Here is a 14933-nt window from a genome sequence, read left to right as displayed (position 1 = left end):
GGTGGAAGACCCCAGAAGTAAAATGCCATTTTCATCACATCATGTCAGGGGTACATCCTGTCTCCGTAATGAGTCACTGTTGACCTCGAGCACCTGGCTGAGGTTGTGTTTGTCAGATTTCTCCACTGTCAGGGTATTTGTCCCTCTCCCTTTTCCTCTTTGGAAGGAAGTCACTCTGTGCAGTTCACACTTAAGGACTCAGGGGTTATGCTCCACTTTCTCTAGGGCAGAGGATCTACATAAAAAATCTGGAATCCTACTGCCCAGGGTATTTGTTGATTCTTCATTTGTTAATTTATTTACTCATTTATATCAGTATCAGCTTAAAGATATTTAATACTATTTAATGTTGTTGCTGAAATTATTATTATTTTTTAAGATTTTATTTATTTATTTGACAGACAGAGATCACAAGTAGGCAGAGAGGCAGGCAGAGAGAGGAGGAAGCAGGCTCCCCGCTGAGCAGAGAGCCCGATGCAGGGCTTGATCCTAAGACCCTGGGATCATGACCTGAGCCGAAGGCAGAGGCTTTAACCCACGGAGCCACCCAGGCGCCCCTGCTGAAATTATTCTAATTTTGTCTGTTGAGAGCTGTCAGTTGGCTTCTGTGTTCCTTTAATAGGCTTCTGTCATATGGTTTTTTTTCCCCTCCCCAGAACTTATTTCCTTTCTTTTTTAAAAAGATTTTATTTATTTATTTGACAGCTATAGGGAGAGCATAAGTAGGGAGAGCGGTAGGCAGAGGGAGAGGGAGAAGCAGGCTCCCCACTGAGTAGGGAGCCCAATGCAGGACTCCATCCCAGGACCCTGAGATCATGAGCTGAGCTGAGGCAGATGCTTAACTGACTGAGCCACTCAGATGCCCCAGAACTTACTGATTTTCAAGAAGCTCTGGGCCTTCATGTTGCACATTTCCTGCCTCAGCCATTTATCCAAGGAGCCCTGGTTCCTTTTATCGGAGAATGGTGTTATACCCCCAAATTAGGGCACTAGATGTGCTCATCGCTATTGGGATATTGTTGTTTCTAGGCCTTCTAGAGCAAGGATGTATATATGTGTATGCTAACCCACATATATGTGCACATATCTACAAATGCTTCCATGTGTAACTACCTGTATCTCTGTTAAGGTAACATGAACTTGTACTGATGTTTCCGGTTGTAATCCATTATTACCATGTGGAATTTCTCGCTTCTCATCTTGCTTATCTGTAACCTCACCACTCCACCATCTACCATCCATTAGCTTAAGTGTTCAGCTGCAGTACACCTGCGTACTAGTATCAGAATTGTCAGCTTAGAACCTGTGGGAAACTGAAGTACAGTACTTACGTATATTTTGCTTTGCCTTTGGCCTTACAGACTCCATTTATTCCCAGGATTACTTAGGTGACTCCTTTTCCCCTTACCTTCCTCAGGGAGGTTGTGTCAGACATTCATAATACAGTTCGGTTATTTGTCACATTCTGCATTTCATTCTGAGATCCTCTGACAGTGTAAGATTTTTTTTTTTTTTTAATAATTTACATACGTTAAGCTTCACTCTGTGAAATTTCTTTCTGTTTGGACAAATGTATGGTGTCATGGATCCACCATTCCAGTATCATACGGACATTCCACCACCCTAAAAATTCCGTGTTTCACCTATACATTCCTCTTGCTCTCTCCCCAGATCTCTGGTAGCCGCTGATCATTTTTACCATTTGTATAGTTTTGTTTTTCTGGAAGGTCGTAAAATTGGACATGGTGTGTAGTCATTTCAGACTCTCTTTTTTCACTTAGCAATATGTATTTAAGCTTCCTCTGTGTCTTCGCATGGCTTGGTAGCTCACATACTATTGCTGAACCATTGGGGAAGTACCCTGGTTTGTTTATCTGTTCACCATTACAGGGCATCTTGGTTGCTGTCGTTATTTGGCAATTTCGACTAAAGCTGGGTGTAATCATTTGGGTGCAGGTTTTGTGGGAATATAAATTTTCAACTCAGCTAGCACCTCGTGGTGCTATTGCTGGTTCACTGGTCCTAAGACCGTGATAAGCTTTGTAGAGACTGCCCACCTGTCGTCCTCCGCGGCTGTTTCTGCTTTATTGCTCCAAGTAGATGGAAGTTCCTGTTGCTCTACATTCCTATCAGCATTTGGTATTGCCGTTTTTAAAAAAAAATTTAGCCCTTGTAACAGGCATATAGTAGTACCTCATTGTGTTCTAATTTATAATTTCCTAATGATAATGATATTGAATATTTTTTCATGTACTTATTTTTCACTCTTATGTCTTCTTTGGTGAGGTATCTTGATCTTTCGATCATTTTTTAATTGGGCTCTTTTCATTTTTTTTAAAGATTTATTTATTTGGGGGCGCCTTGGTGGCTCAGTGGGTTAAAGCCTCTGCCTTCGGCTCAGGTCATGATCCCAGGGTCGTGGGATCGAGCCCCACATCAGGCTCTCTGCTCAGCAGGGAGCCTGCTTCCTCCTCTCTCTCTGCCTGCCTCTCTGCCTACTTGTGATCTCTGTCTGTCAAATAAATAAATAAAAATCTTTAAAAAAAAAGATTTATTTATTTGGGGAAGTAGGAGCAGAGGGAGAGGAAGAGAGAGTCTTTTTTTTTTAAAGATTTATTTATTTGAGAGAGAGAGAGAGCATGAGAGTGGGGAGGGTCAGAGGGAGAAGCAGACTCCCTGCCGAACAGGGAGCCCAAAGGAAGAGAGTCTTTTTTTTTTTTTTTTAAAGATTTTATTTATTTATTTGACAGACAGAGATCAGAAGTAGGCAGAAAGGCAGGCAGAGAGAGAGGGGGAAGCAGACCCCCCACTGAGCAGATAGCCCGATTCGGGGCTCGATCCCAGGACCCTGAGCCGAAGGCAGAGGCTTAACCCACTGAGCCACCCAGGCACTCAAGAGAGAGTCTTAAGCAGGCTCTGCACTGAACATGGAGCCCGATGCAGGGCTCAGTCTCATGACGCTGAGATCAGGGCCTGAGCTGAAACCAGGAGTCAGATGCTTAACGGACTGTGCCACCAGGCACCCCCTTTTCTAAAAAAAAGATTTATTTATTTATGTAGGGGGGTAGGGGCAGTGAGAGAGGGGGAGGGAAAGGGAGGGGGCTCTTTTCTTATTGTTGAGTTTGAAGAGTTCTTTCCATGCTTTGAATATAAGTCCTTTATCAGATGTGTTTTGAAAACATTTCTTTCACATTAGGGCTTGTCTTTTCATTATCTTAGCAGTGGTTTTTTTTTTTTTTTTTGATCTTAGTTTCTTTTGTGCTATGGTTAATTCTGATAAGATCCAGCTTATCAATTTTTTCTTTCATGGATTGGGGGTGTTGTGTCTAAAAACTCATTTATTCTGTTTGACTTTGGGTTTAAGATATTAAAAGCCTCTGGGGCGCCTGGGTGGCTCAGTGGGTTGGGCCGCTGCCTTCGGCTCAGGTCATGATCCCAGGTCCTGGGTTTGAGCCCCGCATGGGGCTTTCTGCTCAGCAGGGAGCCTGCTTCCTCCTCTCTCTCTGCCTGCCTCTCTGCCTACTTGTGATTTCTCTCTGTCAAAATAGATAAATAAAATCTTAAAAAAAAAAGATATTAAAAGCCTCATTTAGGGGCTTATGGTTTCAACTCTTTTTTGATTGAGAAAGCTTGGCTTACATTCTCATAGCCAAGGTGCTATTTTGTTTCTGTTTTTGTTTTTTACATTTTGTAGACTAAGGCTTTGTTCCTTTTTTTTTAATTACTAGTTTTGCTTCAAAGATATTTATTGTTGCATTGTTCAAAGTAGTAGATAATTGTAAATAATTGCCAACAATCAAGGCTTGGATAAGAAAACTCCATTCTGCCATTCAAAATTATGTTTTTGAAGAGTGCTCAATGGCATGGAAAGATGCTCAAGTGTATTGCTAATTCCCCCCCAGCTTTATCGAGGTGTAACTGATAAAATTGTATGTATATAAAGTGTACAATGTGATGATTTGACATATGTATATCTTTTTAGATGATTACCACAATTGAGTTAATTAACACAACTATCACTTCACAGTTACCTCTTTGGTGGTTTAAAGTCTCTCTCATCAAATTTCAAGTATACAGTATCGTACAGTATTATCAACTATGTTTATCATGGTGTACATTCGATCCCCAGAACTCATTCATCCAATAACTGAAAGGTTATATCCTTTGATCACTGTCTTCTCATTTCTCCCACCCCCAGCCCCTGGAAACCACTATTCTACTCTGCTTCTGTAGTGAACTTGACTCTTTTTTGTATTACTAGATTCCACATATGAATGAGTTCATGGTATTTGTTTTTCTTTCTCTGACTTAGTTCACTTTGTGCTCTGATGTTTTTTAACTGGGTGGAATGAAGCTCCTGAGTAGGGTGATTAGGACCCCTGAAGCTGGAATGTTAGCCTAAATACACGTAAGGAGACTTCCCTGTCTGTCCACAGGATGAACTACCGGAAGATGTGGGTGCAGCGTCTGAGATCACGGTGTCACAGAATTGTATTTGTGGGGGCGCCTGGGTGGCTCAGCTCAGATCATGATCCCAGGGTCCTGGGATCGAGTCTTGCGTTGGGCTCTCTGCTCAACAGGGAGCCTCCTTCTCCCTCTGCCTGCTGCTCCCCCTGCTTGTGTTCTCTCTCTCTCTGTCAAATAAATAAATAAAATCTAAAAAAAAAAAAATGGAATTGTATTTGTGCATTCACGTGGACAAAGATTTTGGCAGGCGAAATGGGAAAAAAGGGTGGATACGAGTGATCATGAGGAAGGAAATGGCAGGGTTTGAAATCAGTTAGTATGCGAAGGGAATGATATGAGATGTTGGTTACCTCTTGATCATGAGGCTAAGGAAAGGCAAAGTGCCAGGAGTACGAGTGGAAGGAAGTAAAGAGATGTACTTGCGTTCATGTAAGTGTTGATTTTCAAGGTTATATCAGAAGGACAAGGACATACAATCTGGTATGGCAGTAGTAGTAGGTATTTGTTGAGTGTGGAACTGTTAAAATCATAACTACAGAGCTTTAGTGGTTAGTATCCATAGAGCACTGGATGGATTCACCTATCAGGAAGGTCTAGCGAAATCATGTATAGTAATTGTAGTTTATACACAACCTATAAATTTGGATTTTATGTCATCTGCATTGTAGACTTGGTTGAAGTGAAAAGACTTAATGTTTTAGTTTAAGTTTCCCCAGAAGCTGACTCAGACAAGGATTTGAGTGCAAGTATTTTCTTTTGAAGATTATCCCAGGAAATACCAGTAGGGGACCATGAAGTGAGATAGGGAAGGGAAGTTTAGCAAATAAAGGATTTGTTTCAAGCAAGTTAGGAGTTACGGCTGTGAGTAACTGGAGCTTATTCCTGCTGGGGAATTCCAGGAGCCGCTATAAAGTATGTCCTCAGAGTTCAGCTTCTTGAGGGGAAGGGAGGCAGAGTATCTCCTGGTCACTAGTGTATCCTCACCACAGAGGGTAGTGAATCTGCAGTATTTCAGGCTTGTCATGCAGGGAACAAAATGGGCTTCAGAAGTCAGAGAAAGGCATCAGTTTTTGTTTGTTTTGTTTCCTTTTTTTTTTTTTAAAGATTTTATTTATTCATCTGACAGAGATCACAAGTAGGCAGAGAGGCAGGCAGAGAGAGAGGGGGAAGCAGGCTCCCTGCTGAGCAGAGAGCCCGATGTGGGACTCGATCCCAGGACCCGGGATCACGACCTGAGCCGAAGGCAGCGGCCCAACCCACTGAGCCATCCAAGTGCCCCAAAGATTTTATTTTTAAGTAATCTCTGCACCCAGCATGGGGCTCAAACCCACAACCCCAAGTTCAAGAGTCACATGCTCTACTAACTGAGCTGACCAGGTGCTCCCGGTTTTGTTTTGTTTTTAAAGCAGATGCTGTCAGTCCAGTAGAGGTAGAATTGGCAGAACTTAGGAGATATGGGCAGGGGGGCCTCTTCTGGCTCTTTTCTTTATCCTCTGCCATGCGGTTCCAGCATCTTCAATTCATTTTCTATAAGGTCATCAATCCTCTTCACCCCAAGGCTTAAATGAGCCAATCTAGCTGCACATTAGCCCTGGCTCTTGGTGTCCTTTCTGGAACATTAAATCCTGTGGCATGTGGAAGTACCCCTATATCAACAGTTCTCCTCACCAACCTTCTATTTGATCCTCAAGCTCATTCCCAGGTATGTTCTCTCAGGTCCCACCAGTGCATTTCATCAGGTCCAGTAGCTGTTGTGGTGAATCACCCCTTTCCGTCCCAAGTAAGAACAGTACCTCCCTATTTCCATGATGCCAGGACTCGACCCTGGTTAGTAGCCGGGAATCAGTGACAGAGGTAGGGACAGCTCCTGAGAAGGGTCAGCATCTTCTGAGGCATGCATCTTGGATGAGGCCTTTTCATGGTCTTTAGGCAGAGAAGATTGCCATCTAGTATCCAGGGCAAGGGAAAAGGGAACCACTTTTTCTGGCCCAGAGGGTTCAGGAGAATCTTGACGAAACTGAATTCAGTCTTTTAAATAACTTACCTACTTTCAAAAACAGAATTTGGGCCTGATTTTTAGCACAATCTGCCTTCTAGTCATAGGGACTCAGAGTTCCTTAAAATGCTGCTATGAGGGGCGCCTGGGTGGCTCAGTGGGTTAAAGCCTCTGCCTTCGGCTCAGGTCATGATCCCAGGGTCCTGGGATCAAGCCCCACATAGGGCTCTCTGCTCAGTGGGGAGCCTGCTTCCCCCTTTCTCTCTCTGCCTGCCTCTCTGCCTACTTGTGATCTCTGTCTGTCAGATGAATAAATAAAATCTTAAAAAAAAAATGCTGCTATGAGGTCTTCCGGTTGTCATACCATGCTTTGAGTTGTTACTTAGATGATTAGGCTTTGACATTTTCTTTCTTCTGTGTATCAATGCTACTTATCAAAAACCCAACCAATTTAATTGTCTTTAAAATTCTTGATGCCCCTGTATCTCTCAGATGCTAAAACTATCACATAACCCTGTCATCTCTACCTGTATCCCATCTGGGATCCACCCCATCAAGAGTAATATTGTGGCAGCAGCCCACCGGGGGTTCTCACCAAGCCGCTTACTACCAGCCCTGGGGATCTTGTCATTTGGTTGGTGAGTGATCACGTATAGAATCCATCTGGAAGACCTGTTATATCAGGATCAAATCTTATTTTGGGTTACCCTAGAAGCAAATGCAGATGTAAAGACAAGTGCAAGTTTGGTTTGGTTTTGTCTTGTGGGTTTTATTTATATATTTATTTTGGTGATCCTAGGAGAAACAAGTAGAGTGGAGAAGTGAGACGGAGTAGAGAAAGGAGCTAGAAAGGCTTTCTCATCAGGCAGTGTGGGTAAGCCAGCGGAAAACTTTGCCTTTTGTTCAGTAAAGGAGCTGCAGCATATATATATTAACTTCCATCAGTGGGAGAGTTCCTCCAGGGATATTAACCCCCTGGTGCTTCTGGACTGCCCCCGAAGGTCAAGGCTGTCTTCACTGAACAGAAAAAGCCCTCAGGCAAAGAAATGCAGATGCTGGCACCTGGAAGCTGATCAGCGTTGCTGGAATAAAGGCAGGATATCAACTTTTATACCTTTTTAAAAAAAATATTTTTTTAATTTGTCAGAGAGGGAGAGTGAGTGAGAGAGCACAAGCAGGGGGGTTGGCAGGCAGAGGTAGAAGCAAGACTCCCTGCTAAGCAGGGAGCGCAATGTGGGACCGGATCCCTCGACCCCCAGATCATGACCTGAGCCGAAGGCAGGCACTTAACCGACTAAGCCACCCAGGCATCCCTGTCTTCTATACTCTTAAGTCAACAATGTTGTGGCTACTGTTGGATAACAAGCTTTTCTTCCACCTTAGTTTGGTTTTGAGAGTTTTTTAAAGCATATATACTTCAACTATAATCCTGTATTTAACATGTGATTTGCAAATATTTTTCATCTAGTATGTAACTTGTCTTTTTCATTTCTTACCAGTTTCTTTTATAGAAGAAATTCTTTAATTTTGGTGATGTTCAATTTGTCTTTTTTTTTTTTTATGGCTTGTGCTTTTACTGTGATGTACCAGACCATGAAGAGCTTATCCTATGTTTTCTTCTAAAAGTTTTATATATTTTTTAAAAAAGATTTTATTTATTTATTTGACATACAGAGATCAGAATTAGGCAGAGAGGCAGGCAGAGAGGAAGGGAAGCAGGCTCCCTGCTGAGTAGAGAGCCTGATGGGGGCTCGATCCCAGGACCCTGAGATCATGATCTGAGCCGAAGGCAGAGGCTTTAACCCACTGAGCCACCCAGGCACCCCTAAAAGTTTTATACTTTTTATACTTTATACTTATCTTCCGTTTCAAATTATTTTTTGTATATGGTATGAAATATAGGTCAAGGTTCATCTTTTTGTCATATAGATAACTGGTTTTTCCAACACCAAGTCTGTCCTTTCTTCACTGAATTCTTTTTGCACTTAAAAAAAAAAAAGTCCTCTTCCAATACTGTGCTATCTTCATTACTGTGGCTTTATAGTAATTCTTAAAGTTTACTATAATCCTGCATCTTTATTTTCCCTTTATCAAATTGTCTTGTCTATTCCTTTTGCCTATTTATAGAATTTAGAATTGTCTATCTTTATAAAAATTTCTGCTGGAATTTTGATTAGACTGCCTGATGAGATGGTATGTCATTCTGTTTGTTTAGGTCTTTTAAAAATTTCATCACTGTTTTATGATTCCAGTATACAAATCCTATACATGTTTTGTTAGTATATACTTAAGCATCTTATTTTTGTTAGAGATATTGCAAATGCTGTTTTCAAAGTATTCAATTTCTAGGGATGCCTGTGTGGCTCAGTCGGTTGGCGGCTGCCTTCGGCTCAGGTCATGATCCTGGCGTCCTGGGATTGAGTCCCGTATCGGGCTCCTTGCTCAGCGGGGAGCCTGCTTCTCCCTCTGTCTTTGCCTGCCACTCTGTCTGTCTGTGCTCTCTCTCTCTCTCTCTGACAAATAAATAAATAATTAAAAAAAAGTATTCAATTTCTAGTTGTGCATTGCTAGTAAACAGAGCTGTGGCTGACTTTTGTGTTTTTTTTTTTTTTTTAAAGATTTTATTTATTTATTTGACAGACAGAGATCACAAGTAGGCAGAGAGGCAGGCAGAGAGAGAGGAAGGGAAGCAGGCTCCCTGCTGAGCAGAGAGCCCGACTCGGGACTCGATCCCAGGACCCTGAGATCATGACCTGAGCCGAAGGCAGAGGCTTAACCCACTGAGCCACCCAGGCGCCCTGACTTTTGTGTTTTGACCTCCTGTCCTGCAACGGTGTCAGACTCACTTTTTAGTTCTAGGAGCTTTTTTTTGGCTCCTAGAATTTGGAATTTACATCATCTAGATCATCATCTAGATCATCATGATGTCTGCAAAATAGGGATAATTTTATTTCTTTCTTTCCATTCTGTTTGCCTTTTATCTTTTGTCTTATTTCACTGGCTGAGACATCCCATATAATGTTTAATAGAAGTAGTAAGAACGGACATCCTTGTCTTGGTCCCAGTCTCAGGGGAAAAGTGTATCGTTTTCTACCACTAAGTATGATCTTAGCTGTCAGTTTTCTGTAGGTGCCCTTTATCAGGTGTAGAAAGGTTTTATTTCTAGTTTTCAGAGAGTTTTTATCTCTAGGAATGAACATTGTATTTTGTCAAATGCTCTTTTTGCATCTGACCTAAACATTTTTTATTAGTTTGTTAATATTTTGGATTATATTGATTAATTTTCAAATGTTGAATTGGCCTTCCATTCCTGGATAAACTCCCACTGCTTCCGAGGTTTTTATATATGGCTTGATTGGTTGAGGATTTTGCTTGTTGCTGAGGTTTTTTGTGTCTATGTTCATGAGAGGCATTTGTTTTTGTACTGTCTTTGTCTATTTTGGGTATCAGGATATTCCTGGCTTTTTAAAATGATTCGAAAGATGTTCTTTTGTATTTTCTGGTAGCAATTGTATGAAATTGGTGTTATTTTTTTCTAACATCTTTTGTGGTTCTTTATTTGTAACATTTTGTAATTGTTTTCCCTTTCTAAAGAATTTTTTTTTTTTTTTAGGGGCGCCTGGGTGGCTCAGTGGGTTAAGCCGCTGCCTTCGGCTCAGGTCATGATCCCAGGTCCTGGGTTCGAGCCCCACATCGGGCTTTCTGCTCAGCAGGGAGCCTGCTTCCTCCTCTCTCTCTGCCTGCCTCTCTGCCTACTTGTAATTTCTCTCTGTCAAATACATAAATAAAATCTTAAAAAAAAAAAAAAAAGAATTTTTTTTTTAAAGATTTTATTTATGTATTTGACAGAGACAGCAAGAAGGGGAACACAAGCAGGGGGAGTGGGAGAGGGAGAAGCAGGCTTCCCACTAAGCAGGGAGCCAGATGCAGGGCTTGATCCCAGGACCCCAGGATCATGACCTGCGCCGAAGGCAGCTGCTTAACAAGTGAGCCACCCAGGTGCTCCCTGAAGAACTTTCCTTAGCTTATTTTAGAGCATGTCTGCTGACTACAAATTCTCTCAGTTTTCTTTAGTTTCTGAAAGGATAATATTCTCTCAATGTAAAAGCATTGCTCCGCCATCATCTGACTTCCATAGTTTCTGATGAGAAATCTGCAGTAATCATGTCGTCACTTGTCTCAATAGGGGCTGTAGGCTCTGTTCTGTGAGTTGACTACCTGTTTTCAAAATAAACTTTCAACAAAGCCGTACTCATTTGTCTACATATTGTCTGTGGCTGCTTTCACACCGCAGTGGCCATGGTGAGTAGTGGTGACAGACCATATGGCCCGCAAACCTAAAATATTTACTGTTTGGCTCTTTAAGAAAAAAATTAGCTGGTCCCTATCTTATACATAAAATGTTCTTTTACTCTGACTTCTTTTAAGATTTTTTCTTTGTCTTTCAGCAATTTGATTATGATATGACCATTATAGTTAGTTTCTTTGGCTATAGCTTGTTTGCTCAGTTTCTTGAATTCTTGGGTATGCATTCACTGAACTTGGTAAGTTTTCAGCTCGTATGTCTTCATGTATTGTGTAGCACCACGTTGCCACACTCCTTTTTCTCTCCTGGGATTCTGAGTACATGATGAATGTTGGATCTTTTGTTTTTGTCCACTCAGTCCCTGAAGCTTTATTCCTTTAAGAAACAAACAAAAAAAACCTCTCTCTTGCCCTGCCCCCCCCTTCAGATGGGATAATTTCTGCTTGATATATCTTAAAGTTTACTGACTCTTTCCTCTGTCATTTCCATTCTGCAGTTGAGCCCATCTAGTCCTCCCCCAATGAGTGTATATTTCAGTTCTAAGATTTGCATTTGGTTCCTTTCATATCTTTTCTTTCTCTGCTAACACTTAAGATTTTAACTCTTATTTCAAGAATGTTTGTGATTGCTAATTTAGGCATTTTTCTAACTGCTACTTTTTTTTTTTTTAAGATTTTTAAAATTTATTTGATAGATCACAAGTAGGCGGAGAGGCAGGCAGGGGGGTTGGGGGGTGGGGGGAAGCAGGCTCCCTGCCGAGGAGAGAGCCCGATGCAGGGCTCGATCTCAGGACCCGGGGATCATGACCTGAGCCGAAGGCAGAGGCTTTAACCCACTGAGCCACCCAGATGCCCCTAACTGCTACTTTAAATTCTCTATCAGGTTCCTCCAACATCTGTCTTCTTATCGGTAGCTTCTATTGATTGTCATTTCCCTTGTGAGTTAAGATTTTCTTGGTTGGTTGCTTGCCAAAGAATTTTGTATTGTTTCTGGACATACTGAACATGATAAAACTTTGGGTCTTCCTTAAATTTATAGAGTGTTGGTATTTTTTGTCTTAACATTGTAGTTAGGCATCTCAATGACCCAGAATATAGTTACATTAATTTTTTTGAGATTAATTTGGAAATAAAGACAAAATTTAGAAAATTGTCATGAAGAAATTAGAGATCTCCAGGAGTTCTTAGGCTCTACTTTGAAAAAAAGTGGTGTAGAGAAATAATGAAAAGTAGAAAAATGCTATGATGAGATATGTTATAAAGTATATTATGATATTATCTTTGAATCTATGGTTAGCATTTAAAGTTTGTATTACCTAGTGAGACACCAAGATTGGGGAGGAGGCAGTAAACTTTTAAATATCTTTCTTCCTTTGTAATTACAGGCTACTGGTACCAACCCTTTTTTTTTTCTTTAGGACCTACCTTTCATTACATTCTGCTGTTTCTAGTTGCTTTGTCTTTTGGCTTTCTTCCTGTTTAAAATTTTTTTCTCTTGGAGGTAAATTGTTAAGTAACCATCATGTGTGTTAAAGCCTACTTGGTAATACATCAATGATTTAGGAAAAGATTGGTTTTAATTATCAAAATATTAGTTGTAGAATGGTAATTTTTAAATTTTCTTTAGGATATATTTAAAACTAAACCTTTACCAGGCACCTTGTTTTAATGGATATGTAATTTGTGTAGTCATCATTTAATTTGTGATTCTAATATATTTGAGACTGTGCTATAAATCACTCCATGATTTATAAGTTTAATCTCCTTAGGGAAATTGTTTGGCTTATGCTCTGTCTAGATACTTTTTCTTCACAGAATAAGACAAAATACAACTGAAATGATCACGGATTTTGCACAGTAGGGTCTGTGCAATGGGCTCTTTTGTTCTCCAGCTTTTTTTTTTTTTTTTAAAGATTTATTTATTTATTTGACAGAGAGAGATCACAAGTAGATGGAGAGGCAGGCAGAAAGAGAGAGAGAGGGAAGCAGGCACCCTGCTGAGCAGAGAGCCCGATGCAGGACTCCATCCCAGGACCCTGAGATCATGACCTGAGCCGAAGGCAGCGGCTTAATCCACTGAGCCACCCAGGTGCCCCTGTTCTCCAGCTTTTTCAGTGTGGAGATTTGGCACCATGCATGAGAAGGCAAGGATTCTGTAAGAAGTTTAGCAAAAGGGTGGGAATTGACTCTGCCACTTCTGAGTTGTGCCCTCAAGCAAGTTAGTGTTCTTTTCGAGGCTGTTTCCTAATCTATAAAATGGGGATAATAGTAATGATATCAGTATCTAGGGTTGTTGGAAGGATTAAATGAGGTAACACATGGACAGAGTTTTAACAGAGAGACTGATGTAGCCTATGTGTGTCAACCTGAACTATTACTGTATGATAAAAAATTTATCTCAAAGGGGGCCTGGGTGGCTCAGTGGGTAAAGCCTCTGCCTTCGGCTCAGGTCATGATCCCAGGGTCCTGGGATGGAGCTCCACATCAGGCTCTCTGCTCAGTAGGGAGCCTGCTTCCCCCTCTCTGCCTGCCTCTCTGCCTGCTTGTGATCTCTGTCTGTCAAATAAATAAATAAAATCTTAAAAAAAATTATCTCTAGGAGTTCTTTGAGTTTGGGGATGAATACTTTTCTTTCTTTCTTTTTTTTAATAAAAGATTTTATTTATTTGACAGAGATCACAAGTAGGCAGAGAGGCAGGCAGAGAGAGAGGGGGAAACAGGCTCCCTGCTGAGCAGAGAGCCCAAGTGGGGCTCGATCCCAGGACCCTGGGATCATGACCTGAGCCAAAGGCAGAGGCTTAACCCACTGAGCCATCCAGGCGCCCCGGGTATGAATACTTTCTTTGTTCAATATTGTTTACTATGAAAATAAAAGATTTTATTTATGTCTTTTATGTATATGCTAATAACTGTTATGTTCTTTAGTTTAGCCTTTCATTATAATTATTTTCTAAATTATATTTAGTACCATATTTATCTGTGTAAAACAATAGGGTTATGGGAAGCTGTGTCCCAACCAATCCAGGACTTAGCAGAGAAAATAATCAAAGTTAGAAATAAGACATAGCCCCATATTTTCAGCACAGGAAGCAAGTGTATGAGCTCATTTAATTGTTAACTTTGTCATATTTTAGAAGCTATCAAGTAAATAAAGGGACAGTGTTTTGTCTTTTTCTATATCGGGCTTCTGCTTTATTTTTACTGATTGTCTCTTAAATGCATATACAACTTGGTTCCCTGTACCTCTTCGTAACAGAATGATAAGCCCTCGGATGAATTATCAAATTGCAGTGGTTTATTGTATCTTTTTTTGTTTATAGGATGATTGAGGAAAGTGGAAACAAGCGGAAGACCATGGCCGAGAAGAGGCAGCTATTCATAGAAATGCGTGAGTCCTGAGGGCTTCTGGGTTCCTTGTTTGTATGTGTGGGGGTGCCTTTTCTTTTTTTTCCTGATGAAGTCATAACTTTAAGCATTAGCATGTTCCATTTTTTTAAAAAAAAGATTTATTTATTTTAGAGACAGAAAGAGAGAGTGCAAGTGGGCCTAGGGGCAGAGAGAGAGGGGCAGGGAGAGAATCTCAAGCAGACTCCATACGGATCACGCATTTGCCGTCTTTGGGCCTTTGCTTATGCAGTTGGGCCCACCTTCATCTACCTTGTTGTTCCTGTTTACCATTGACGGCTCAGCATAGGGGTCATATTTTCATTAATTTTTAAACACATTTGTTGAAGATCTGTTGTGTTCTAGGCACTGTACTAGGTGCTAGGGTTAAGCGGGGACAGACAGAACACAGTCCCTGACTTCTTGCACACTGCTTACATCTTGGTGAGGGGAAACATACAAAATAAGGAAACCAAGTTGATAAACAAATCCTGATAGTGAGAAGTGCCTGGGGTGCCTTCAGTAAATAAACGTGACCGTGAGAGAGAGCACAACCAGGGTAGAATACTACTGTGGCGTAGGAAGTGGGTGTTCTGTAAAGGATTGGGTTTGCTGCTTCATGAATGTCATCATTCTGACACGTAGAGCTCAGACAAATTGCCTTTCTCTGTAACAAACTCAAGGGTATGGACAGTTTTGGAGATGTTTGGTGAGTATGGCTTCTTGTCTCCCCTCTTTCTTCATAGGAAGAATTGCCTTGGTGATAGTGGTGTCTGTTGCT

At 41.1% G+C, this 14933-nt stretch overlaps 1 protein-coding gene across 13 annotated transcripts in view; it reads left to right on the top strand.

The window, feature by feature from the left end:
- The window catches only part of DTNB (dystrobrevin beta), a 238112-nt gene that overhangs the window by 17537 nt on the left and 205642 nt on the right, over window positions 1–14933 (top strand). For all 13 annotated transcript variants that reach the window (XR_007130044.1, XM_047745316.1, XM_047745315.1 and 10 more), the window contains one exon: window positions 14089–14156. Coding sequence is in view for 12 of the 13 variants with exons in the window: in XM_047745316.1 (XP_047601272.1) it covers window positions 14090–14156 (67 nt within the window). In the remaining variant the exon portion in view is untranslated. The remainder of the gene's footprint in view (window positions 1–14088; window positions 14157–14933) is intronic.

Source organism: Lutra lutra, chromosome 9, assembly GCF_902655055.1.
Source record: "Lutra lutra chromosome 9, mLutLut1.2, whole genome shotgun sequence".
In the NCBI taxonomy this organism is placed as follows: Eukaryota; Metazoa; Chordata; class Mammalia; order Carnivora; family Mustelidae; genus Lutra; species Lutra lutra.
The sequence above is the reverse complement of the archived record's forward strand: the minus strand, read 5'-3'. Positions and strand labels throughout refer to the sequence as shown.